The sequence below is a fragment of the Cornus florida genome, unplaced genomic scaffold, assembly GCF_030987335.1.
Source record: "Cornus florida cultivar Cherokee Brave unplaced genomic scaffold, ASM3098733v1 CherokeeBrave_3.0.0_Hap2_Chr06, whole genome shotgun sequence".
Classification (NCBI taxonomy): Eukaryota; Viridiplantae; Streptophyta; class Magnoliopsida; order Cornales; family Cornaceae; genus Cornus; species Cornus florida.
In genome coordinates, this window is record NW_026775576.1 from 27050960 (window position 1) to 27076960 (window position 26001).

The 26001-nt window shown below is 34.4% G+C and overlaps 1 protein-coding gene and 1 long non-coding RNA gene across 9 annotated transcripts; one reads left to right on the forward strand and one right to left on the reverse strand.

Annotated features, from left to right (window-relative positions):
- Positions 1 to 707: 707 nt before the first annotated feature.
- On the reverse strand, positions 708 to 5779 carry LOC132311232 (uncharacterized). Of its 8 annotated transcripts, none has more exons than XR_009482893.1 (7): positions 5449 to 5779; positions 5193 to 5254; positions 4856 to 4931; positions 4421 to 4486; positions 2629 to 2705; positions 1534 to 1581; positions 708 to 950 (listed from the first exon to the last, which is right to left on the reverse strand). It is a non-coding gene; the product is annotated as an uncharacterized LOC132311232 (long non-coding RNA). The 8 variants fall into 8 exon arrangements; XR_009482890.1 differs by having other exon boundaries at positions 4421 to 4587; XR_009482887.1 differs by having other exon boundaries at positions 4421 to 4600.
- Positions 5780 to 10538: 4759 nt separating this feature from the next.
- Positions 10539 to 12360, forward strand: LOC132311233 (uncharacterized). Its single transcript, XM_059809059.1, has one exon. It carries the CDS (start codon positions 10667 to 10669, stop codon positions 11609 to 11611), a length of 945 nt encoding a protein of 314 aa, XP_059665042.1. The 5' UTR covers positions 10539 to 10666; the 3' UTR covers positions 11612 to 12360.
- The last annotated feature ends 13641 nt before the right edge of the window (positions 12361 to 26001 follow it).

Genomic DNA, 26001 nt, shown 5'->3' on the forward strand with positions numbered 1-26001 from the left:
AGGGCAAATTCCGAGGACGGAATTCCTTTTGTTAGGGGGGAAGAATGTAATACCCTTAATTTCAAAAAGGATAGTCTCAGTATTTATTTATTTGTTTTAATTGTATTTTTAATTGTTTAATTGATTATTTGACTAATTGTTTATATGTTTAATTGAATTAATTGTTACTTGATTAATTAACTATTTGTCTAGGTGTTATTTGTATTAGTTGTTTATTAGATTGTGTGCTTAAATGATGTGTTTGATTAATTGTAATTCATTGTAAATTAAATATTTTATTTTATTTTATGGTTATGGTTAGTAGTAATGGGCCAACCAATTAGGTCCCATGGACTACATGGATAGGAAGATTTATGGGTATGGATAATTACCCATAGATAGTTATATATGTATATACATATATATATATAAGGAAAGTAATTTATTAATTAATATTATGGTAACTTTAGTATTAATAAATAATCTGATGTATATATTTTATACCATGGTGCAAAACCGTGGTAAAAAGTCAATTTTCTACCACGGTTCAACACCGTGGTTGAAAAAGGGCTTTCTACCACGGTTCAAAACCATGGTAGAAAGTGTTATATAATTTTTTTAAAAAAAAAATAGTGCAGCTCCCACGAGGCCTTTTTTTCCCCTACTACTAGCCTTGCAAGGACACTAAATAAATTAAAAATAGCATCATAATCAAAATAACTTACAACTAACAAATAACATCATATATATATATATATATAACTAATTCCAAATCATTGTTTTATACAAAAATTAACCATATACAAATTTCTAGCTTCTTATGCCAAACCAAAATAAAACAAAAATTCTTATATCTTCTTGCTCTGCTTTAGTCTCTCTCTTCTATTACATATAGGCAACTTCTTCATAAGCCATACAAAAAATATAACGGTAACAAAAAAAGTAACGGCAACCGCAATCCTAGCTTTGACCTACAAAGATGTAATAGTTGAAGTGAGAAAATATAAAGCAAGTTGTAAAGTTGGAAAAATTAAACCAAGTAAAGCAAGTATTATAATAAAGGTACATTGAAAAATCTACTCTTCGTATTAACTCAATATCTTGGGTCATTGACATCCCGTCACCAAAAGAAATCATTTGAGTAGTAATGTGCAACAAAAGTAATTTGAGAAAAATAAAAGTAGGTGTGAAATAATAATATTTGTGAAGTATAAAATGTTGGAATGGAATTGTGTAAAATTAGGACAAACTGAATTGAAATCCTAGGCCTACAACAGTTCCAAAAGTATGCATACTTTGTTCCTTTCAAACACACCAGAACTGTTTAGCCTGAAAACTCTTATGCTGGGACAACCTCCTCCAATAACAAAAAGATCAATGTGAGATAAATCAAATTATTGCCATTGAAGGGTTTCATCAAATTTTCTATAATTTGCTCTATCATTTCAAAAAATTAAACTTGGAAGGAAATGTAGAAATGTGACAAAAAATAAAAATAGAAGAAAGAGTAGAACTAAATTCTTCATAGTTCATGCCATGGGGAAGAAGAGATACCTGATATTTGACATCATATTTAACTGGGTCTTTGAGGAAGTATTTGAACTGCAATTGTAGATTCAGTGGTTGTTAGAATGAGCAGGCCACATAAGTATGTTCGCAAAAATCATTTTCTAAGGAGGTGACAACAAAGAATCGTGATTAGAAGCACAAAAGATAAATCTGTAATTTCTTAGTATTACTTATAAAAATTATCAACCACGACAAAAACAAGAGAACATTGGACGGGCAGAAATTTAAAATACTTTTGCAACTAGGGTCTTGTTTAAATTAAGACTACTCAAACTGTAATTCCTCTTCTACAAAACTAAATGAACTCACTAGCTCTGTCAATCTTTGCAATTACCTGAAATTTAAAGGTAAATGGTGATTTACAACTCACGTTTTTACAGTTTTTCTGATTTTCCCTTGTCATTGTACCAAGCCCCCTATGAATGGGCCATTATTAAATTTTTTTCGTCTTATAATGCAAGTGTGAGAAAGCAGGTTTCAGTCCAAGAGCAGTTCACTTTGTCAAATCATGTCAAAGGTTAGGTTTGTAATCTTCCCCACCCAACACCCCACATAGGTGGGATATACACTTTGATAATTCACTTTTATTTTCTGGTAGTTACAAATTTATTTTTTTTTTATTTTTTTTTTTTACCATGTTTGGAATTCACTACTCAGAGAAATGCAAGAGGCTACAACCTGCCCAATCAGAGTAGAACAAGAAACACTATCACCTGGAACATTATAAATGAACTACGCTAATCACACAATCAGTAGATATATATTGAAAAAACGGCTTTTTGGTTATCATCTCTGGCATTGAAGTCCATGTCAACACATTCACATATATAGGCATATAGAAAATATCTCAACACAAAGAATAGTTACTACTAAGAGCATTTCTACAGGAACGACTTCAATTCTCTATTCAATAAAAACAATGTGTACAGGGAATGTTTTCCAGCCTACAGAACTGTTGAGTACTGAGATCAAATTTGAGATTATAGAAATGGGTTTTTTAAATAACTATCCCGGACGACGTATTTTGTCAATATAATTATTTGGCACACTAATCGTAAGCAATAACAACATGTTCTTTACCTAGAAAAAGACTTGTGGAATGATTAAACCAAGAAGAGCTAAGGCGTAATATGGTTTACCAGCTCCTAGAAGGTAACCTGCAACCATGAAAGAATACTGCAATGAGCACCTCTATGAGCAATAATAAAAATAATTAGCTACCCAAAAAATGTAACTTGATGTATACAACATCTTATAACAAGAAAACATGATTTATTAGTTAAAATTGAATACTTCATGCAATCATGTTTCGTAGCCATAAATTCAAAGCGAATAGAACATTCATGCTCTTCATGAGATCTTATCCTGATTCAATTTCAATATACATTAACATTGCGCATTGATGTAAAAGATTGATGAATTTTTATCTAACTAGTACAAAGTAGAAACAGAAGTAAAGAGCTCATTGTGTGTTTAGACATTTATTATCCTAAAATGATTCAGCATACAAGTACTAAATAGATATAATTTCAGGAACAATATATCATATGCCTAATTTCAAATCCTTGTGACCCCTCAACAAAGCATTCGAAGGTTATGTGCAGTTAGATTCAACAGAATAGCTCGATCAATCAATCGAATTTAGACCAAAATAGCTTGATCGAAAGCTTGATTGATCGAAGCAAATCCAGAACATGTCGATTGATTTGTCGATCAATCGATCAAAAGGACAGCCAAAGTTCGTAAAATGTGTGTTTCCAAGGCTAAAAAGGATTCTAGACTTTCCAAATATTCCTAATCAATTTTCAATCTCTACAACATTATAGAAAGGTGTCCTAGGAGGTCTGTCTTAATCAGTCTTTTGACTCGCCTGAAATGTGAGAAAAAAGTCTAAATACAAGAAAAACATAAGAGATACAACTACACAATTGTGAAAGAGACTGGGAGGCCTTATTTTTCAATCACAATGAGGTTCTTCATAGATACCCTATTATATTGTGCGATTCAGTCCTAAGCAAGGAGCTTCATTCAATACTTGAAGATTGATCAACCATAACACCTGCGCATCAAAAGATTAAACTAATCATTGGAGACCAAATTATGAGCGGATCTGTTGTCGGGGTAGACAGTCCCGAGACTCGAATGAAAATTTTGGCATCACACAAGATGATTGGGGTTTTTCTAGAGTTTGGGTAACTGGTAATCTAGTTGTAAATTTTTTTTTCTTCTCATAATCAATTTGATCTGCCTGAACTAGGTCCCGTGGCTTTTCCATTGGGGTTTTTCACATGAATCTTTGTCTTTAATTTACTTTACTTTATTGTTTTGTGGTCCAGATTTTCTGGTTAGATGATGATTTAAATAAGCATGATTAATTAATTGGTTTAAATTGGTCAAAACTAATATTAAAATATATATATCAAAGTGTGAACAGGCCTTGCACTAACTCTACATCAGAACCTAGGGTTGCACTCTTATACTTCTCAATACCTGATGTACCAGGTAGTGCATAAACTAGTTTATGGGGCTTGTGAGTATGACACAAGTCTAAGCTAGCTTTAAAAGATGGTCAATCGCCATTGCTATCCTTTCTGAAGGGGCATGAGTGGTCACTAGAATGCAGCACAACAAATCCTGACAACCAGTGCAAAAGGTTGATTTCCATCAAAACACTAAAAGCTCCTTTTGGAACTTGGAAAGAACCAGCAAAAAGATAAGAAAATGTAACATCTGATGGATCATAGAGCAAATTTTAATTTAACTATCGAGAAAAAAAATAATTTACAAAAAAAACATTATTTTCCTTGCTCTTTCCAAGCTCCAAATGAATCCCCAGTGACGTTCCAATCTAATTAAAGGAATCATTAATTACCATATTTTTTGTTTGTAGAAGGTCTTCAGTTTAACATAATGGCGGCAACTAGATGTTGTTGAGACACTGTTATCAGATATAAACAATAGTCACGTTCCAGCCACAGAGAGTTGAGTAACGTCAATAGCACCAACACAAATCCATTTAGCAGTCTCAGAGCCAAATGCCTACTGGAAGTGACTGGTTAAACAGCAATATCATATAAAGGTTACAACAATTTACAGGGAAATTTACAGATGGTAAAAGATTCATATGGTATCCCAAAAAAATTAATGGAGAAAACCTAAAGTTCGAGTGTTCTATCCCCTTCAACACTTTTAAAGTCATTTACGATGGCGATACCCAGCTTAAATGTGAAAATATATATATATATATAAATTAGTCTGGTTCATGTCATATAAAATGTATGCAAAGATGCATGTCCAAAATACATACCCCAGCTATGCTGTACAAGAGAGTGAGAACAATTATGTCAGGCATAAGAGTCCCAAACAAAGCTTGACCAGCCCACCTATCATTAAAAATTGAAGCAGGACTTTTTACAACAGAGTGAAGAACCATTTAGAACTTCTTGCATTAAATAACATAATGCAGCCAAAAAGAAGTACATTAAACCCATGAGATTTTCCTAATACCCTCGCATTAATCATCCAATACTTTATTAAACTTGATATCCTTATCAAAGATAGATGAACAATAAGAGATATATAGCTATGGATATATATATATATATATGATAAATGATATGCACAAGGAAAGTATGTATACTCACACGAAAAACTGATTTATATACTAAACTGCGGATTCAAGCTTGGGTTTTTAGATACGGGACAGCTACAGAGAAAATTTAAAGGTTCAGTCAGAGAGAAAATAAGTTCAAGAGAAAAAGGCATAAGAGAAAAGATATATATATGTATATATAACCCACCAAATTAACCATTGTCTCTGTTAGAAGTTTGGGGCGAATCCCATACCATACCTATTTGAGTATCAATTTGACGAATATAACAGGATATGAAAATACAAACCTTAATTCGTGTCCTTCGAATTTAGGGCTTCGAATGAGAGAGGGAGCTAGGGTTAGGGCTTGGAGAAAGGGGCGAATCCTTGTTCAATCTCGACGCCAATCAGCTGTGCCGCTATCTTCTCTGCTCTAACGCTGCGCTGACCATCGATTCAACCCTCAGTGGCTTCGGTAGAAGGGTTGGGCTTGGAGAGAAAGAAGAATGACGGCTTGGACGGTCTGAGAGAAAGGGGGTGGCCAGCTTTGGAGATATATAGAACTGAAGAAGAAGCTCAGAACTGTCACAAAGGAGCTACCTCACATTCACCCTCCTATCTTTGTCTTTGTTTGCTTCAGTATATGTTTGGATCTATAAGTGTTATGTGAGCAGTATATATATTTTACATATATATTTTTTTATTTTTATGCTAGCGGGAATAAGACCCGCCAAAAATTCCGCGAAAATAATTCACTTTCTATAACGGTTATAAAAATAATCATGGTAATTTAAAATCGTGATAAAAAAATATATTTTCTACTATAGTTATTTTAAAACTGTGATAGAAAGACCCACCTAAATTAAATTAAAAATAAATCACTTTCTAGCACGATTATAAAATAACCGTGGTAAAAGAAAATAATTCACTTTCTATAACGGTTATAAAAATAATCATGGTAATTTAAAATCGTGATAAAAAAATATATTTTCTACTATAGTTATTTTAAAACTGTGATAGAAAGACCCACCTAAATTAAATTAAAAATAAATCACTTTCTAGCACGATTATAAAATAACCGTGGTAAAAGAAAATACTTTCTACCACGATTATTTTAAAATCGTAGTAAAAGAATATACTTTCAACCACGGTTTTTCATTAACCGTGGTAAAAAAAAAGGTCTTCTACCACGGTTTAAAAATAACCGTGGTAGAAAGTATGTTTTTTACCATGGTTATTTTAAAACCGTGGTAGAAAGGGTCTTCTACCACGGTATTTTTTAAACCATGGTAAAAAAAGCGTGATAGAAAACTGTTTTTCTTGTAGTGGGACGTCATAATGTCCATATCTCCTTTCAGCTTCAATCGTGATGGGCGAAGGCCCTAAACCTCAACTCAAGCCACATAATTTTCACCTCTTCAATACTCATGAGCGAATGCCCTAAAACTCAACTTGAACCACACAAGGTTCACTATTTCATTATTAGGGGACGGAGGTCCTTAAACTCGATCACTTAGAGTCAATCATGACTCGTCATTCTTGAACTATGTTCTGACTTGATTCCCACAAGATGGGATATGTAGGCAGCTTAGGTTAACCCTGAGTTCAGTCAGGTACCCCATCATTCTCACCATTCTTCTATCTGGACCATCATCCACCATGTAATCCTCATCTCTCTCTATGTCACTTCCATCCTCATCACCATAAATAAAAAGGTAAATTCTGCAAAGCATGTACCTCATCATCGATCATTACACAATAATATGAATGGAAATAGAACTTAACACATAGAATAGGTAACCGTACTTGGTACGGGTGTCTTGGGGTGCCTAACACCTTCCCCGAGCATAAATAATCCTTAAATCCCAACTTTGGTGAAGCAGACCATGAGTCATCCATGGCCCCCAAATTCAATCCAAATTCTTTAATCCTTGGTGACCTAACACACCAAAACTCAATGCTAGGTGGTGACTCCATAAATTTCTGAATTTGGCCCTATTAATCAATCGCATCCACATTCCAAATTACACCCCCGTCGCATAAAAATGTATGGCACAACAATTAACCTCCCAAAAACCTAGGGAGGATGAGACAACACGCGTGGGGCCTTTTTCCCCAACAAGAAAAAATCTGGACGCGACAATGGTGATGAGGATAATGGCAATGACAGTGAAGTATGGCCACAAAGCATTGGTAACATTGCATTTTGGTTGGGGTGTTGGGGGTTTCCCTAGTTGGGGTCGGATGCCATCACTGCTGAAGCTCTGTGATTGCGAAAGGCTATAGCGTAGGTGTTTGATGAGGGCTTCCATTGTTGTTGCCTTGAGGGCAATGTGAGATATATATTTTGGAAAGATTGTAAAAAATATATATTCTGTAATTGGCAACTTTCGGTGTCAAAATAAGTCCTAGTTGAGTTGTAAATTCAAGTTACCATATCCGGATAGACAGCGACTACGGAATTGGAAGGTTGTTCAAAGTTACCATGAATAAGAAAGGTAAGAACAATACTTTAGGAAGGAATCTAAAAAGGTTAGGATACATTCCATAATTGGTATAGTTTCAGAAATTTCCAAAATAAGGTTTTTACCAAGTTCAGCATGAAAATTCAATTCTACTAGACTTGAACCGGTTCAAGGCCTTTAAGATTGGCTTCGAAATCCCACTGCCAATCTTGAACCTGTTCAGCACCCTTGAACCGGTTCAAGAAGTCCTGACAGTAATACAACTTCTAGTTTCCTGTTTCAGATTTCTTTCCTAGTTGGTGTAGAATTGTACCAAATCCTATGCACAAATTTTTCCATATTTTCAGAGGGATTAGGTCATTCTAAACTCTATATAAACTTTGTTATACACATAGGTTTATTCATGACTTTAAGGAACATCAATTCTATATTTTGAGAAAGTCTTTAGAGAGATATTTTTATAGACGGCTTTTGCATACAAAATTTCAGATTTTTGAGAGAGCCTTTTGAGAGATATTTTTATTCAGAAAATCAATCTGATTTTTCTAATTTTATTTTTGAGAGCACACACATAAACACAAGAGTGATTTAGGAGTGTTATTCTCTATCTCATCGGAATTGAAGCATAATTGAAGATTCAGAAATTCCGGAAAAGCCGAATTCATTCATTCTTTATCAAATTCAGATCTAGAAGAAAAGAGGTGAAGCGATCACACTTTGAAAGGGTCAGAGCATTCATGGAGTGTTGTCTGACCTACCTGCAACTTTTCTACAGAGGTCAAGAGTAAGCCTGAGGTCGAGAGCTGTTGGACGGCGAAATCGCAAAGCCAGGGATTGTAAGCGATTGGTTTTTTGTAGAACGATAGAGTGTGAAACTGAGTCAAAGTTCGGTATACTTTACTTCAAACATAGTGGATCATTTTTCTCAGGACTACACAGTCCAACAAGATTTTTCCTCTTACAATTGGTCTATTCTACCAATTGGGATTTCCTCAATAAAATCCTGGTGTCAACTCTCAAACTCTATTTACTTTACTTGCACTTTATTTTTGCTTTGTGGTTTAATTTTAATTTTATTTCGGTAAAATTAAAATAAGTAAAAATTGGATAATAGAGCAAGTTAAATATATTTGTCATCCTCTAGGTTATCTATCCATATTATATTCTACAACCATTCCGCTGCACACACTTAACTCAACAGGCAACTCCTTTTTGGTTTGTTAGGCTATGGTGGGATGTTCGCAAGGTTCTACAGCTCTTTTCTCCATCATCTTTGATGTTTGTCGGCACTTGCAGCGATTTAGTTCGGTTCTTATCAGTCATTTGAATAGGAGGGGCAATGAGGTTGCTCATGCCATTGCCAAGTTGTCAAGGGAACATGTTTTTTCTGATAATAGGCTTCAGACCATTCCTACTAATGACTTTACTCCTCCATTGTAATGCTTTTTTCTCTTTGGGAAAAAAAATTTCCACTTGTTCTTTCTATCATATCTTTACGGTATTTCGGACAATAGAAACGAGTATTATAATTTCAATATAAAAGGTTACTATCATATTATGATGTCATCATAACTTTTTGAACAAGAAATTGATAGTGAAGATTTGTTTAGCTCCAAATTTAACATAGGTAAAAAAAAAAAATTTGAATGGTAAAAAATTAGTACACTCGAGTAAATAGTTTTGGAGCATTTGTGAGTTTGAAGTTTTCATGGGTGTACAGGGCGAGTGGATTATTTGACAACCAATACAAAGTTGTGTGGTGATTGCAGGGATATATAGGATCCTCTTAATTAATTAATTAATTGTAGAATACAAGTTTTTTTTGTTTTTTTTTTTTGAAGGTAAATTAATTTTTTGCTAATCTTATTTCCCAAGCCACTAATTGGTTAAGGGGTCTTTGGTGAATTTTTTGCCAATCTTATTTCCCAAGCCACTGACCAGCCTCAAATATGCAAGGACAATTCTTGGGACCATGTAGGAGAATGAAGCTTGTCCTTTTAGTAGGTTGTACAAGTTACACACATGTTTAAAATTAAAAAAAATTCATGAATAAAATCAATATATATTTTTTTCCTTTGTGAAAACAGTGCTTCCCAAGTTCCCATCAACCTTAAGCACCTGATTACAGAAAGCACCCACATGATCTTCCCTTACATCTTCCTTACCACTCAACTTTTTTCTTTTTGCCTAATGAGGAGACATCCCATATCTTACAAGTAAGATTAATTCATCTTAGGGCACAAATGACACTCCACAAGCCAAATGCATCGGGTAAGACCGAGGGAATCCACGACTACACCTGACCACAACTTAATCCGTGGAAATACCCCCGCCGAAATCTCCTTTTCTTTCTTCACCTACTCCTTTTTAGTAATTAATGGCCTTTTTATATTTTTTATTTTTAATTAACAAATTGTTAGGGATTCAACAGACCCAGAAACGGGTCTAAGTGGTAGAACTAGAAACAAGGACGACGAATGGTTCTCCAAATTAAGGAGATTATTTCTACTCCCTGGTCAGATATTGAGATTAGTGTGTACAATATTTACACACACACAAACTCCATTCAGGATTGACAATTTTGGGTGCATAATGGCATATTTAAGGTTTGAATTAGGAAGACTAATGTTTCGGATGGAGTTTGGGACTCCAGATTTTTTTTACTGTGGAAAGAGAGAGGGGAGAAAGAAGAAAGATAAACTTATTCAAAAAAGAAGGATAAAAAGAAAAAAAAACAAAACTCTCCGTTTGAGAAATGTCCATCCATAGTTTCTTTAAATTTTAACGATATTGTCTAAATTACATTGGGTCACATCAACTCGGTGGACAAACTTCATCCTCAAGGCATGCACCGAAGCATTGTCCAATACTCAAAACTTTGAAGCCCTTAGAGAAGTCTCAAGACGTTAAATAATTCCATACTTCAACACTCCTTAAAACCCCTTCTCCTCCCTTCCTTGTTAACCCCATCTCTCTCTCTCTCTCTCTCTATATATATATATATATATACACACACACATATATATATACATACAAAATAACTAGTAACAACAACAACAAAATGGGCTCTTTGGTGGGACATGTTGCACCTGGCTTTGGTTTCTTTGCCATTGGGTTATGGCACCTTCTAAACCACATCAAGCTCCATGCTCTTCACCCAAATTCCTACACATCTTTGCCATGGTTCCCAACCTCAAAGCTCAGGTACCTAGAGCTCTTCTTGATCATGGGAGGTTCCTTCATGTCCATAGCCATGGAACTCTTCATAGGCCCCAGTAAACACCAACCCTTGGATTCTGATGGAACCATCCCCTCCTACCATCTCCGCAACTTTGAGCACTCTTCCATATCGATGTCTCTCTTTGTTTACGCGGCTTTCGCTATCCTCCTTGACCGAATAGGTCCCAAAGCTCAATATGGCCTCACCCTGTTCCTCGGTGCCATCGCCTTTGGCCAACAGCTCCTCGTCTTCCACTTCCACTCCACAGACCACATGGGTGTCGAAGGTCAATACCACCTTCTTCTTCAAATTGTGATCTCTGTCTCTCTCACCACCACCCTCATGGGCATTGGCTACCCCAAGAGCTTCACGGTCAACTTCCTTAGGTCTCTTAGCATATTATTCCAAGGTGTTTGGTTTATGGTCATGGGCTTTATGCTTTGGACACCTGAATTAGTCCCCAAAGGTTGCTTCTTGAACTTGGAAGACGGTCACATAGTGGTCCGGTGCCACGATGAAGAAGCGCTCGAGCGTGCCAAATCGCTAGTAAATCTACAGTTTAGCTGGTATTTAATAGTAGTAACCATTTTCGCTATATCTATTTACTTGGCTTTGATGAAGACTTTTGGCAAAGCAGTTGACTATCAATCATTAACAATGTACGAAGAAGACGAAGAACAAGAAGACAATGAGGATGTTGAGGCTCAGAAGAAAAGCAAACTCGGTGAGTTGAAGAGTTCTATTTATATGGGAAAAGGGCTTACTTCCATTGCCAAGGTAAGCTAAAAGAAGGGATTAAAAGAGGTGTAGATGTGATTAGGCCAGTATGTGTCAAAATTAGGGTTGGTGGTTATGAATTGATTGCCCAGTGTGTCAAAAAGGTGTGTTATTGTTTGGTTTGTATTAATGGCTTATAGCTTAGGGTTGTGTTTGTGTGTTCATATATAGAAAAGTATACCTGCATTAGGGAAGGTTATGTTACTTATGTATGTGGTAGTACGTAGTTGTTAGTAGTAATTGTTTCTTGAAACCATCAAAATAAAAGAAATTGTGATTATAGTATGTGTCAAAATTAGGGTTGGTGGTTATGAATTGATTGCCCAATGTGTAAAAAGACTCAAAAAGATGTGTTATTGTTTGGGTTGTATTGATGGCTTTTAGCTTAGGGTTGTGTTTGTGTGTTCATATATAGAAAAGTAAACATGCATTAGGGAAGGTTATGTGTGTGGTAGTACGTAGTTGTTAATTGTTTCTTGAAACCATCGACTTGTTAAAGTCAATATTACATTTGGTAATAGTTTTCAGTTGATCTGATGGATTTGGTCACCTTTAGTAGATTGCTGGGACCATAATCTTTAAACCCAGACAAGTCGGCTCAACGGGTCATGACTCGAGTATGAATTGAATAAACTAGCAAGTTGACTTGGTTTGGACATTTTTGAGTCAATTACATTGCAAATACACAAAGTTGACTTTCATGTCTAACCATTGTGGTTGTAATCCAGCAAAAAAAAAAATCCAACCAAAATTTCAGAAATAGAAATAATATTAAAAACAAAGAATATTATATGACACTTCCTTCTCTTTCTTCTTCTTTTTATTTTTTATTTTTTATTTTTCCTTAACTTTTCTATAACATTATCAGTCAACTAAAATTTTAATTTTAATTTTTTTTGTTTTAGTTTACTTAACCATTCTCAAAAAATAGTCAACCTAGGTCTATTCTCATTCTCCAAAAAAATTCCCTCCCTGGCTCCACAATTATAATTAAAAAAAATAAACAAGCATAAAACGTAGTGTGAAAAGAATTCTAGAGCACAAATATTGTCTACCAGTTATATTAAGTTATGCCTTCAAATAAAATAAATTATACATTTTTTTTTTTTTTTTGGTAAATGAAGTTGTATCATTCCAAAGAATAGGCATTCAGTACAAGATGGAAGATGAGAGCATAAACAGAAAAGCAAAATTACATCTCAGACTAACACAACAGGTCATGATAAGAATGAACAGCAGCCACATGGCTCACATCCACTACTTCAAAAATTACACCTCTAGCTCTCTGCTCGGCCCATGCATTGAATGAATTCGGCAAATGTCTCACATTGAGGTTCCAATTCCAAACATCGATCCTGCTAGAGAGCACTCAAAGAACAAATGATCTCGACAGTCTGATGCAGCCATGCAGAACTTGTGACACACCGAGGTTAAAGAGCTGATAATGAAAAACAATGTACGTAGTAGTACTCATCATAGTACACCTTGGCCTAGCCTTGTTGCAGCACAGTCTAGCCCAAGACATATATATATATATATATATATATATATATATATATATATATATATATACTTGTGACACACCGAGGTTAAAGAGCTGATAATGAAAAACAATGTACGTAGTAGTACTCATCGTAGTACACCTTGGCCTAGCCTTGTTGCAGCACAGGCTAGCCCAAGACATATATATATATATATATATATATATATATAATTACCTTTATTTTTAGGGTGGATGGTATCTGTAATATTGAATTAAAAAATGATAAATAAAAAAAGAGTGATTTTGCATTAAAAATAATAGATATAGGTCTTAAAGTTAATCTTAGAGTCCAAAGTACGGAGCAAGAGATCTATGATCATATTTTTTAATTTTACTTTTATTTTGTAAATTTTTTAGCTTTTTTTTTTTTTTTTGGTTAAAATTTTTTTTTAGCATTCCTTCTACTGATAGATATGTTGGGATTTAAATGCCCTGACATAACAAATTCTTGTTTGGATTGAAATAACATATGTTCCTGATATATCTGAAATATTAATACTTTATACAATTGGTGAATTCAATATATTATGTTTCGATTCATTATGAAATTGATAGTGTCCACTTGATTATAAGATATATTTATATATGTATGTGATGACGATCAATACATGAATATAAATAATAATCATAAATTATTCATAGTCGGTAATTATGTATGGACTCATAATTAATTAAGACTTGAACTGGATTCGCGTTAGGTAGAGATATATTGCGAGAGCCGTCGTATACAATTGCTCCCTATTACCGTCATGGCATTTGACTCTTAAGCATGAGATAAGTATAGACTCTTTTATTAATTAGTAATTATTTTGATTTGTTCGACGAAATCTTCGGAATCCTTAGACCAACACTTTTGGTAATTATGTAATTAATAGTTAGATGGTTATATTTTCAATATTTGTATCATTGCTACTTGTATTTATTTTGTATTGATTATGGTTGATCACAAAGTAAATTCGAAGGTCTTCGTGTGTTTTTAGACAAAATGATTTATTATATATTTATTTATTTAAATTATTATTTTTTTTCAAACAAATATTTTATTGTGATCGAGTCAGAAATAATCAATGGTACCAAAATAAATATATTAATTAAGTAGTCAGATTGATGGCTTTATTTATCCGATAACTAATTATGCATAGAGGGGTCAAAGTGCAATATTGACTTAGAGGTTATTTATTATTTAATTAGAGTTCAATTAATTTCTTTTAGTGGAGTAGAAATTAATTAATGAATTAATTGAATTGAGTCCATGGATCGGGCCGATTATTAATTCATTGTAGCCAAGAAAATAATAAGCCCAATGGGATTCTCACTCATAGCCCAACTTGATATTGGAATTCTATTAGATTTGAGATATGTGAATTAGAGATGGAGAATGATTTATTATTTCTTTCTCTTATTTTTATGTTGCCTATATATACATGGGTTCATGTATATTTTAGGAGAGACTTTTGAAAGAAAAGAAAAGGAATATATTTTTTTTCTCTCTCTAGAGTTTAGGGTTTACTTTCTCATCTAATGGAGGTTCCCACAAGCCTAGTTTTCCAAGGTCATTCATGGAGGCTCATGGGTGATTCCTAAAAACCAAACTATTACCAAGAAGATGGAGATCCAAGGAGATAGCATCTAGCAAAAAGATCTACAATAAGTGAGAACATTCACTTTAGAGGAGAGATCTAAGATTTACTCAAACCTTTGATGTAAGTATTCAATATATTAATTGAATGATACATCATATTTTATTTTTGCATAAAACTTGTTTTTATGTGATGAATCAAGATCTATGAATCAAAATTTCTCGAAAAGTTTTTAAAATTTGTACGTTTCCCAACAGTGGTATCAGAGCATGGTTTGATTCATTACTAGAGATCATGATTTTATGAAAATCATCATTCATGGATCCAAATTTATATATGCATATGTATATATTATTATATGATCATGATATATGTATATTTGTGATTGGATGATGTTGATGTGTGTTTGGGGTATGGATAAAGTTTATAGGTATATTGAATGTAATTTTATCTTTGGATGAATTTAATTAAGGCTTTAATTTAGCCGTTTGAAAATTTGCAATGATGTAATTTAATTTTTTTCCATTGTATTTCAAATTGTAAATATCTTTTAAAGCCATGTAATCTTCATCAATGGGTACTATGAAACTTTAAGAAAGTCTAACAATATTTAATAAGGTCCCTGGAATTTTTTGGATTTTTTCTAGAATTTTTCAAAAAAATTTAAGGATTTTTATTAAATTTTTTGGATTTTTCGGCGTTTTTCCGGTGGTCGAAGCATTGCCGGCGGAGAGAAAAGGTGCTGGAGGAGGCTGCAATCCAGTGCATCACATATAGGACACATCTGGCGCGTGCCAGGGAGAAAAAGCTTGCTGGCGCGTGTTCCCCAGGCAAGCATGTACAGTGCGTGAAGGCACGTGCCACGCGCCTAAACCTATCCCCAGTGCATGCAAGCGCGTGGGGATGAGCTGCAGCTCCTCCAGGCGCATGCCAACGCGTGTGGGGTCTTCCGGGCGCGTTCCAAGTATCGTTTTGCTTCTTTTAGCGCGTACCAGCTCCCTACAGGTGTTCACAAGCCATTGGTGGACACCCATACAGCAAGAATAGTATTTAAATGTTAAAAGCTGATTCCATTGGCCATTTAATTTGCTTTTGTCTGTTGTTCATTTATTTATGTGATGCATGGAATAAGTAATTGCTAATTATTATTGTTCATGCATTGGATCCATGATTTTTATTTAAATGACTTGATTTATATTAATTGAATTATGAAAATTAATTGGATTTGATTATTACTTAATTAGAGGGCACTTATTGGAAAACGAAAAATTATTTTTGTAAATTATTTTTAAAGTGTACCTCAAATTAAATATTAGTGAATCATTTAAAAGTCCAATTATTTTCTAAATTTAATTGGATTAAAATCAATGCATTTTGGATGCATTATATCATGGATATGAATAAATGAAAAACCCTAATTACGAATGTTTAAAAATTGAGTGGAAGTGGAGATTTTTATATATTACCATATGGCCTTTGTTATTATAACCATTCTAATTAGATCTTCAAAATTAAGGCCCCACACATGATTTGAAGAGTCTTAATATTACAAGAATGGTTGTCTCATGAAAATAAAAATATTAAATGTTCATTGTAATTAGATCTTTAAAAATAAGGCCTTACGCATGATTTAAAGAGTCTAGATTATAATGACAAAATATTTAATATATATTTTTTTCGTTGGAGCATAAATAACATTATACACTCAATCTAAAATAATAGTGTTAGCTCCCCAACGGAGTGGTCTACACTAGGTGATTTTAGAAAGGCTAAACTTAATTAGGAATCATTTCATATATATAGACAAAGCATTGTCTTAAGAAATATGGAAATGATGGGATTTGCCCGCCAATAGCAATATTGAATTTCGCCAACCGAATAAGTTATTGGCATATTGGTTATCCAATTTTTTATGCTGTGGTTAAGGGACTCACATATTATTTTTTTAATGGAAGTGCTCACCTAATAGTAAATAAATCCCAACAATAGTAATAATGAACTCCTCCATCAGGATAAGTTATTGATGTATTGATTGTGTGATTTATTATGCTACAGAGTTGAGAAACTCACATTAATTAAAAGGGAATGTTCACCAATAGTGATAATGAAATCTTATTCTATTGAGATTTATTATATTATGTGGTTAACAATTTTAATTTTAAATATGCATGATAGTATTAATAATTCACTTTGCATATTGTATGAATGCATTTATATTCAGATTAATTATATCTAATCCATTTTATCTGCTTGCTAACATTTTCAATGTATTTGGACCTCATTTATATTAACTGGAAAAGGAACTTAGATATTTTATTCACAATGTGAAGGTACAAAATGTATTAATTACTTCTATACCTAATTCATTTACTTTAAGATACCAAATAAGATATTTTAGTGAGATTAGATAGAGCGTATGCCTAAGTACTACGTCGGACTTGAACACCGTCAAGATAGCCTAAGGAACTCTAGTATGAGATCGTATTTTCAAAATGATTGTTTATTATTTAAAAATTTAACTGGAGATCAATAGGGTTGACTTGGGTGGTAAGTTTCAAGTTGACATGATTATTGCCTTGTTACCAAACTGGTTTGACTTTTTTAGAGTGAACTAAATAAGGAACTAGCTTGAGTTCACACTCATTGATATTCTTATTGGTAACATATGAAGGGCAAAAGTATGGGCGTTCCTATCAATCTAACCTAGTCTATACCATCTTCTTCTAGGCCCAAGTGGAAGGGTAAAGGAAAGGAAAATGATGATAATAGGACTAGGCTAGCACAAAATATGGGTATCCAAAAGGTTAAAGGGAATAAGGTAGTATATGTTGAGGGCGAAGGAAATTGTTTCTTTTACCGCTAACTAAGACGCTTAAGGACGAATTGTCTAAACATTAACGTGGTATAGGAAAATGTATATTTAATCATTGAGCATTGTTATATGGTTGTATCTATTAATTCCTGATGGATAGATTCTAGAGCCACTAAACATGTTTGTAATTCGTTGCAAGGATTTCAGAAATCCAGAAGCCTCGATGATATGGATATATATTTGTCTTTTGACCTGATGCTAAGATGGTAGTTAAGTCAGTGGGAGTATTACATCTAAAATTAGACAGTATAAGGATATTAGTATTAGAGAACTATCTTTATGCACAGATGTTAGATGCAATCTTATTCTTATTTCACTTTTATTTTGTAAAACTGGTTTTATAAAATTGAATAGATGTGCGATTGTTTATGGTGCATTGAAAGATGGTTAATATACTATAATCACAAGCTCTTAATATTTACAGGATGTAGAAACGAATGTTGTATCTTCTAGATTAAATGTTAAGAGAAAATTTGTTATTCCTGACTCATTGTATTTTTTAATGTCTATTTTTGGGTTGTGATCAGTCAAAATGAGATTCAAAGATTGGTCAAAGAAGGTTTATAACCTAGTGAGGCAGGGGAGCCTAAACTAACTTGTGAATCTTGTATTGAATGATAGATACCCCTAAGGGTTTTAATCAGCTAAATGAAATAGACATAAAGAACAATTTGAGTCGGTACACACTCATACGTGTGGTCTTATGAACATCCAAGCAAGATTACTCACGTTTTGGATAAATTTACCTGATGCAACACAAGTCTTAAATTTTTGGTATATTCCGAAAGTGTCATGACTGATGTGGAGCACAGGTTAGGTAAAATTATCAAAACACTTCAATCTAATCGTAGATATGAGTATTTCTTGGGATAGTGCAAAGACTATATGGTCAATGAGGGTGTTGTGTACCAATTTTTCTGCAATTGATGCTCAATGAATTGAGGTGTCAAATAGGAATAACAGAATTCTGCTTAACATGGTTAGATATATGATTTGATTTGCTACATTATGTCTTTCATTTAAGAGTTTAGCGTTAAAGATATCGATACATATTATGAACTGCATTCCATCTTAGTCTGTCTCAAGGATACCGTTTGAGCTATGTTTTTTACTAAATCTTAGTTTGAATCACATGCACATATGGGGTAGTCTTGCACATGTGTGCTTGATATGGACAAGTAAGTTGGAAACAGATCTACGCATGATAGATTTGATAGCTACTCTAAAGGCACTAAGATGGATTATTTTATAATCTCAATGATAAAAGTTGATTATTTACACTCACTGTTTATCTATAGGAGGATCATATTTTAAATCACATATCTAGTAACATAATGTTAGAGAATAGGGTATGAGTACCAGATGTACCACATATGAACACACTTATTATAGAGATTAAGAATTATATATGAATTCCCTATTGGTGCATCAGCATCATCTAGTATATAGATTCCTGCATCGATACATTGTTGTAATGGGAGGATTATCATCCAATCTGACAAAATCATGTTTTTAGGTGAGACCTTTATGGACATTCCTATTAAACATGTGTTGGACCCAGTAAGCTACACAGAAGCGTGAACCGATATGGATACAGATTGTTTTGGCAAGTTGCTATGAAATCAGAGTTGGACTCTATGTATTCTAATAAAATCTGGGATCTTATAGAACTTTCTAGTAGGGTGATACCTATGGAAGGCAAGTTAATCTACAAAAGGATACCAGAAGATTTCTTAGTGAATGAACCATATGTGTACAGGGTAATGTCATTATATTTCTAATTCTATATATTGTTGTCATCTTACTCATTTATAATGACGTGGAGGCTTTGTCATCATTAAAAAGGTAGTTATTCAATTATTTTAAAATTGTGGATTTTTAAGATGTACGCTATATTCCTAGGATCAAGTTTTTGCAAGATCAGGTTAAAAAGAAAATAGGCTTCTCTTAATAATCCTACATTGATAAAGTTTTGACCAGGTTTGGTATGCCAAACTCAAAGAATGAGTTCTTGCGTTATTGACATAGATCGCTCTCTCTAGTAAGTAGTTATCCAAGATTAGCAGAGGAGATTGAGCAAATGAGACTGGAACAATATGCTTCGGCATATGGGAGTCTCATATATGTCATGGTCTATACCAAATAAAACATCTGCTACATAGTAGGGATAGTCAGTAGAAATCAATCCAATCCCGCATTTGATAACTAGTTTGTTGTGAAAAATATAATAAAGTACCTTAAAAGAACCTATGATCTCATACTCAGTTATGGATGTGATGATATGATCCTAGTCAGGTATGCTAGTTCTGATTTTCAATCAGAAGTAGATACTATGAGGTTCATGACTTTGTGTATGTTCACTCAATAGAAGGGAAATCAGTTAGTAGATTGTTAAGCAAATTTCAACTGTTTACTCAAACCTGAAGGTGGAGTACATTGCAGCCTTAATGGCAGCAAAGGAAGCCTTTTACTTTAATCTCACTGATTTAGAGGTTATGGAGCATACTAGCCTGTCTATCGAGCTATATTGCAACAATAATACAAAAGTAGTCTAAACCAATGACCCAAGGTTCCATAGAGGAACAAGGTACACTGAAAGGAAAATATCATGTCCTATATGATATTATCCGGCAAGAAAATGTACTCATGGTTATAACATTGCGTTAGAACATAACTTTGTTGATCCATTAACAAAGGTGTTATGATCAATAGTTTTGATCGTCACTTGGATAACATTGGAGTTAGATGCAATCCGAATTGGCTATGAGGGCAAGTGGGAGCTGTTGGGATTTATATGCCCTGACATAGCAAATTCTTGTTTGGATTGAAATAACATATATTCCTGATGTATCTAAAATATTTATGCTTTATACAACTGGTGAATTCAATGTATTATGTTTCAATTCATTATGGAATTGATAGTGTCCACTTGATTATAAGAGATATTTATATATGTATGTGATGGCGATCAATACATGAATATAAATAGTAATCATAAATTGTTCATAGTCGGTAATTATGGATGGACTCATAATTAATTAAGACTTGAACTGGATCCGCGTTAGGTAGAGATATATTGCGAGAGTCGTTGTATGCAATTGTTTCCTATCACCGTCATGGCATTTGACTCTTAAGTATGAGATAAGTATAGACTCGTTTATTAATTAGTAATTACTTTGATTTGTTCGACGGAATCCTTAGACCGACACTTTGGGCAATTATGTAATTAATAGTTAGAGGGTTATATTTTCAATATTTGCATCATTGCTACTTGTATTTATTTTGTATTGATTATGGTTAGTCACAAAGTAAATTTGAAGGCCTTCGTGTGTTTTTAGACAAAATGATTTATTATATATTTATTTATTTAAATTATTATTTTTTATCAAACAAATGTTTTATTGTGATCGAGCCAAAAATAATCAATGGTAACAAAATAAATATATTAATTAAGTAGTCGGATTGATGGCTTTATTTATCCAATAACTAATTATGCATAGAGGGGTCAAAATGCAATATTGACCTAGAGGTTATTTATTATTTAATTGGAGTTCAATTAATTTCTTTTAGTGGAGTAGAAATTAATTAATGAATTAATTAAATTGGGTCCATGGACCGAGCCAATTATTAATTCATTGTAGTCAAGAAAATAATAAGCCCAATGGGATTCTCACTCATAGCCTAACTTGATATTGGAATTCTATTAGATTTAAGATATGTGAATTAGAGACGGAGAAAGATTTATCGTTTCCTTTTCTTATTTTTATGTTGCCTATATATACATGGGTTCATGTATATTTTAGGAGAGACTTTTGGAAGAAAAGAAAAGGAATATATATTTTTTCTCTCTCTAGCTTTTAGGGTTTGCTTTCTCATCTAATGGAGGCTCCAATGGTGTCTTCTCGGGCGGTGCACAAAATAATGCACAAAACTTTGAGTTTGGAAATTAGTGTCAAGTGGGCACTATAATTTAAATTTATAAACCGCTTAACACCGATACTATGTAGTATGAGTGAGAAGGGATCGTCCCAAGGGATTGAGTTGTCGTACTAGGTTGAGGAATCAAGATTAAGGTTAGTAGGTCAAATGATCAAAGTAGTGGTTGGTTGGTTGAATTAAACTAGATGCAATTTAAATTAAAGTAAACAATAATGCAATAGAGAGAATAAAAGAGAGAGAGATCTTGGGTTTAGAGATCACCACTAAGCATAGCTTTTTTACACCTTTAATGAATTATTAATGAGGGGAAGAACATGTATTGCAACAAAGTGTGTGTGTGTGTGTGGTTGTTTTAACAAGCATAGATGACAAATTAAGCATATATTATCTAAACAACATGGTGGATAGCACAATAAATCAAATTAAGCCACTAATCCTTTCTTTAACCTCACAATCCAAACACATTACAAAGTTAGAGATACATGTTACTTGCTTTTCATAAGTATGGAACATCAACGACAAGCATGGATTGTCCTCCCATTTAATAACTACTCTACAACTAAGCTAATGACATGAAATTAAACTAAGGAAGAGGTACAATCCATCAAACAATGAGTATGAACCATTAAATAAACCACAAGAACATGACATTAAGCACTATGTCTTGACAATCTCTAGATCTATAGCATCAATACACATAAACATGCATCAATAACATAAGAAATAGAGACAAACACATAAACATCTATTCTAGATGGATAGAATGAAATAGTCAGTTGGAAGCATTAAACCACATAAATCATTGAATAAACAAGATCTATATATATAAAAGTGTCAAGACATGAATCACAATACAAATCCCCTCAAAAATACATAAATCAAGAAGTAGAAAGCATGCTTAGGGCTAACTCTAGTCCCAAGAGGATGTCTAGCCATCATGGATGATGTCCTCCAACCCTCAAGGGCAAGCTCTATGGAAGAAATCTGCTCCTTAGTTGATGAAGAGTCTCCAATGGTGTCTCTAGCCTCCTCCTCTTCTTTGCTTCCTCCCTAACAGTTCTCTAAGTTATGATATGATATGATACAAAAAGTAATCCTTATCTTTATATAGGTAGGTCAAATGACACCCAAAATGAGCTGGGGTCGTACAACAAATATTCCCCAATGATTGGATAAAGGACAACTTTTTGTGAGATGGAAATTTAACTTTTTCACACTGGAGGAAGTTCGATCGATCAAACCTTTGACTTGGATCGATCAAACATGGCTGAGATCTATCGAACTTAGGCTGGATCGATCCTCAATGGCGGCGCCTTTTTGGATAAAATCAAATCTGAGATATTTTGAAGATATTTTTGGGAAAAGGACAAAAGAGGTTGGTAGGGTGGTATAACTGGATAAGATCAATCATTTGGATAAGGACAAGAATGTTCGATCGATCAGAGAAAGAAGTTAGATCGATCAAACTTTTGAGATCTTTGAACAGGGACAAACATGGCTCAGATCCATCTTAAAGTGTTGAGATCGATGAGAGTTGGATTGATCGAACTTTTCTTGAGATCGATCGAAGTTGCTGAAATTCCACCATTTGCTTCCTGTTGCTCAACTTTGCTTCTTTCTTTGATTCATCCCAGAATTGCTTCAATTATGTTCTTATTTGGCTGAGTTAGCTTATTTTGGAGATAAGTACCTGAAAATGGAAATAACACGAAATCAATACAAAATGGTAAAATAAGATAGATAAAAGTTCTAGAATACCTAAGCTTAAAGGGTTTAAATACGCACTTTTCAGCGCTCATCACACCCCCAAACTTAAATATTTCTAGTCCCTAACAATGAACTAGAAAGTAAAGGAATGAAATGAACAACTATACAATATGAACTAGAAAGCAATAAATGGATAACGCCACTTTCGTAGGGAACACGATTGCACTTAGCATATGCAACAAGCCTTTTAAACCCCTAGGTTATCCCTAGTGGACTAGTAAAGTCTTGTGAAGGTTTTCAGAAATGATACCCACAAACATTAAGCTCATTCTCACAAAAGAGGTACCAATATTGCAAACAAGCATTGGGAGAAAACTATCTCAAGTATGCAATTTTTCAAACATTTCCAAACAATCTCCCAAAATCTCAACATCAAGCAAGCAAGTATGGTCCTCCACACATTAAGAAAATGATCGTGCAAATCAAAACAACTCTAGAATCCTTTTTGAGTGGACCGGCATCAAATATGTTGCTATCTTAGCCAATTAAAAAAATGATCACATCCTTACCCTCAAACTAGCACACAAATCTAGTACCAATCATCAAGACAAAGAGTGGACCTTTTATTAAAGCTTTATTGTTCTAGGTACGCTTATTCTTTTCACTCATCATTTTTTTTTTATAGGATCAAAGATGGAAGCATGGTGTAATGCGTTGATCTATTAAGCTTTCTAGCGATCCATGAGGTCGAGCGTTAGGTCAATGACTCCCAAACCAGACGACTTTAGGGCATTAGGTGTTTAAACACCCCTTCGAACTTACAAGCTCAATCAACTAGACTACAAATCAAGACAACCTCCATCTAATCATTTCCTACTTCTCACCTTTTGGGAGAAGTCCTCACCTTTTTTATTGCTTTTGCAACTTTTTCTTCTTTTCTTTTTTTTTTTTTTTTTTGAATTCAATTATTAACCTAGAGTTTGGGCCCTCCACCTTTCGGCGCGAGAAATTCAGTGCTTGATGAGGCTAGAATCCCGCCTACTTAGTGAAAAGGGGTTGTTATCCACCTTTATCAAGAATGAAAGCTTTCAATGCACTACTAGCCCAATTGGGATATAACCAATTCAATAATCAACAAAGCATGTACCCCACAAATGAATGCTAGTGTGCGCATGTGCTAGTGTAGAATCTTAGAGTGAATCTCAAAACAATCACAAGATCAAGATGATGTGGACCACAAGTGCAAGCAAGATATTAATCTTTCAAAAAATTTACTCCTAAATGGCATCCATAAGGCATACAAGGAGTATTGGACTCTCAAGTCAAGCAATTTTTAAATTTTAAACAATATAGTCCTCAAAAGATCAAAATAATAGATAGTCATGGACCAATCATAGAAAATCTCTCAAATACACAAGACATGCTCAAAATTTGAATTTAAAAACAAATATTGCAAAGCACCATTACCCCCAAACTTAAATGGCACAGTGTCCTCAATGTGTAAAGAGAACAAAAGGAAAGAGTATACCAGTGCAATGAAGGCAAAGAATGGCTAGGACTGAAGTAACCAAAGTGGGTGGCATAGCCCCCCCAAACTTGGGATTAACTATGGTCCTGAAATTGGGCACTCGGATAAACTCATCAGATAACAAAAGGGATAATAACAGTGCACAGTGGGCATGCAAGTGCAAATGGGATAGAAACTGAAAAATAGAGAGAGGTATAAAGGTGGTCTTAAAAAGTTTGGGCAGTACTCTCTCTCACTGAAGTCACTAAGATGCACCTGATGGAGTCAAACAGACAGCTATAAAAATATGAAAATAAGACATCCATACAGAAAGCCTATAGAAATCAAAACCATATATAAAAATAAAGTATAGTACATCCAGTAACAAAGCCGACAGACATGGCTGCAAAAATAGTATAACAATATCAAAAACATGATAAGATCACAGATATATAAAATAACAGGAGGAAAGGGATAGAGAGATCAGGAAGAAGAGGTAGGACGGGCAGGTCACGCTCCGCGGATGTCTTTAGATAGATCTCTGAATGCGGTCATGACATCCGTACGGCGAGTAGTAATATCAACTCTAATGGAGACAGCATCCTCTCGAAGAGAGACCGTGTCGGTGCAGATGGATACTACAGCATTCCAAAGCCTGGAGTTGCTCTCCAAAGCCGGGTGTCTGTGATGGAGCCTCATGTGTGGCTGGATCAGGAGAATGATGATCCTGAGCCTGCTCCGCATCATGAATGGGTGACCCAACTGGAGAGGGCTGCTCTGCGTCCTCGACAGGCTGCTCCAAATCAATATCCATATGTACGGCAGCCGGATTGACTACTGCATCGTCCGCTGCCAGGTCTGCTGTTGCTGCTGCCTCCTCAGCCTCTAGCTCCTCTGCCGCCTATATTGCGTCATCCTGTAATCTCTTGATAATAGCATTGTAGCTCTTATCCCAGTCCTTCTTCTGGAAGTGACAGGATCCTCACTCAGGGTGTTCCCGTGGATGGAAAGGATAGCGTTGGTCTAGCAAGATCTGGGTGATGAAGTGGCCAAATGGGAGGGACTTAGCCCTTTTGGGCCATTCCTTGCTAATGTGATCATCATAGAGCTTCCTCATCACGCTCCAGATGAGCGCAGGGATAGATAGCCAATGCCCTATATAGAAAGCGTACAGAGCTGTCAAGTAGTCGCCTCTCTGCTGAATCTTATGGCCGGCCATGAAGACGTTGCAGAACAAAACTGAGTCAAAGA

What these genes read in the sequence shown, in the direction of transcription:
- LOC132311233 (XM_059809059.1), top strand. Translation starts at nt 10,667, where the DNA reads ATGGGCTCTTTGGTGGGACATGTTGCACCTGGCTTTGGTTTCTTTGCC.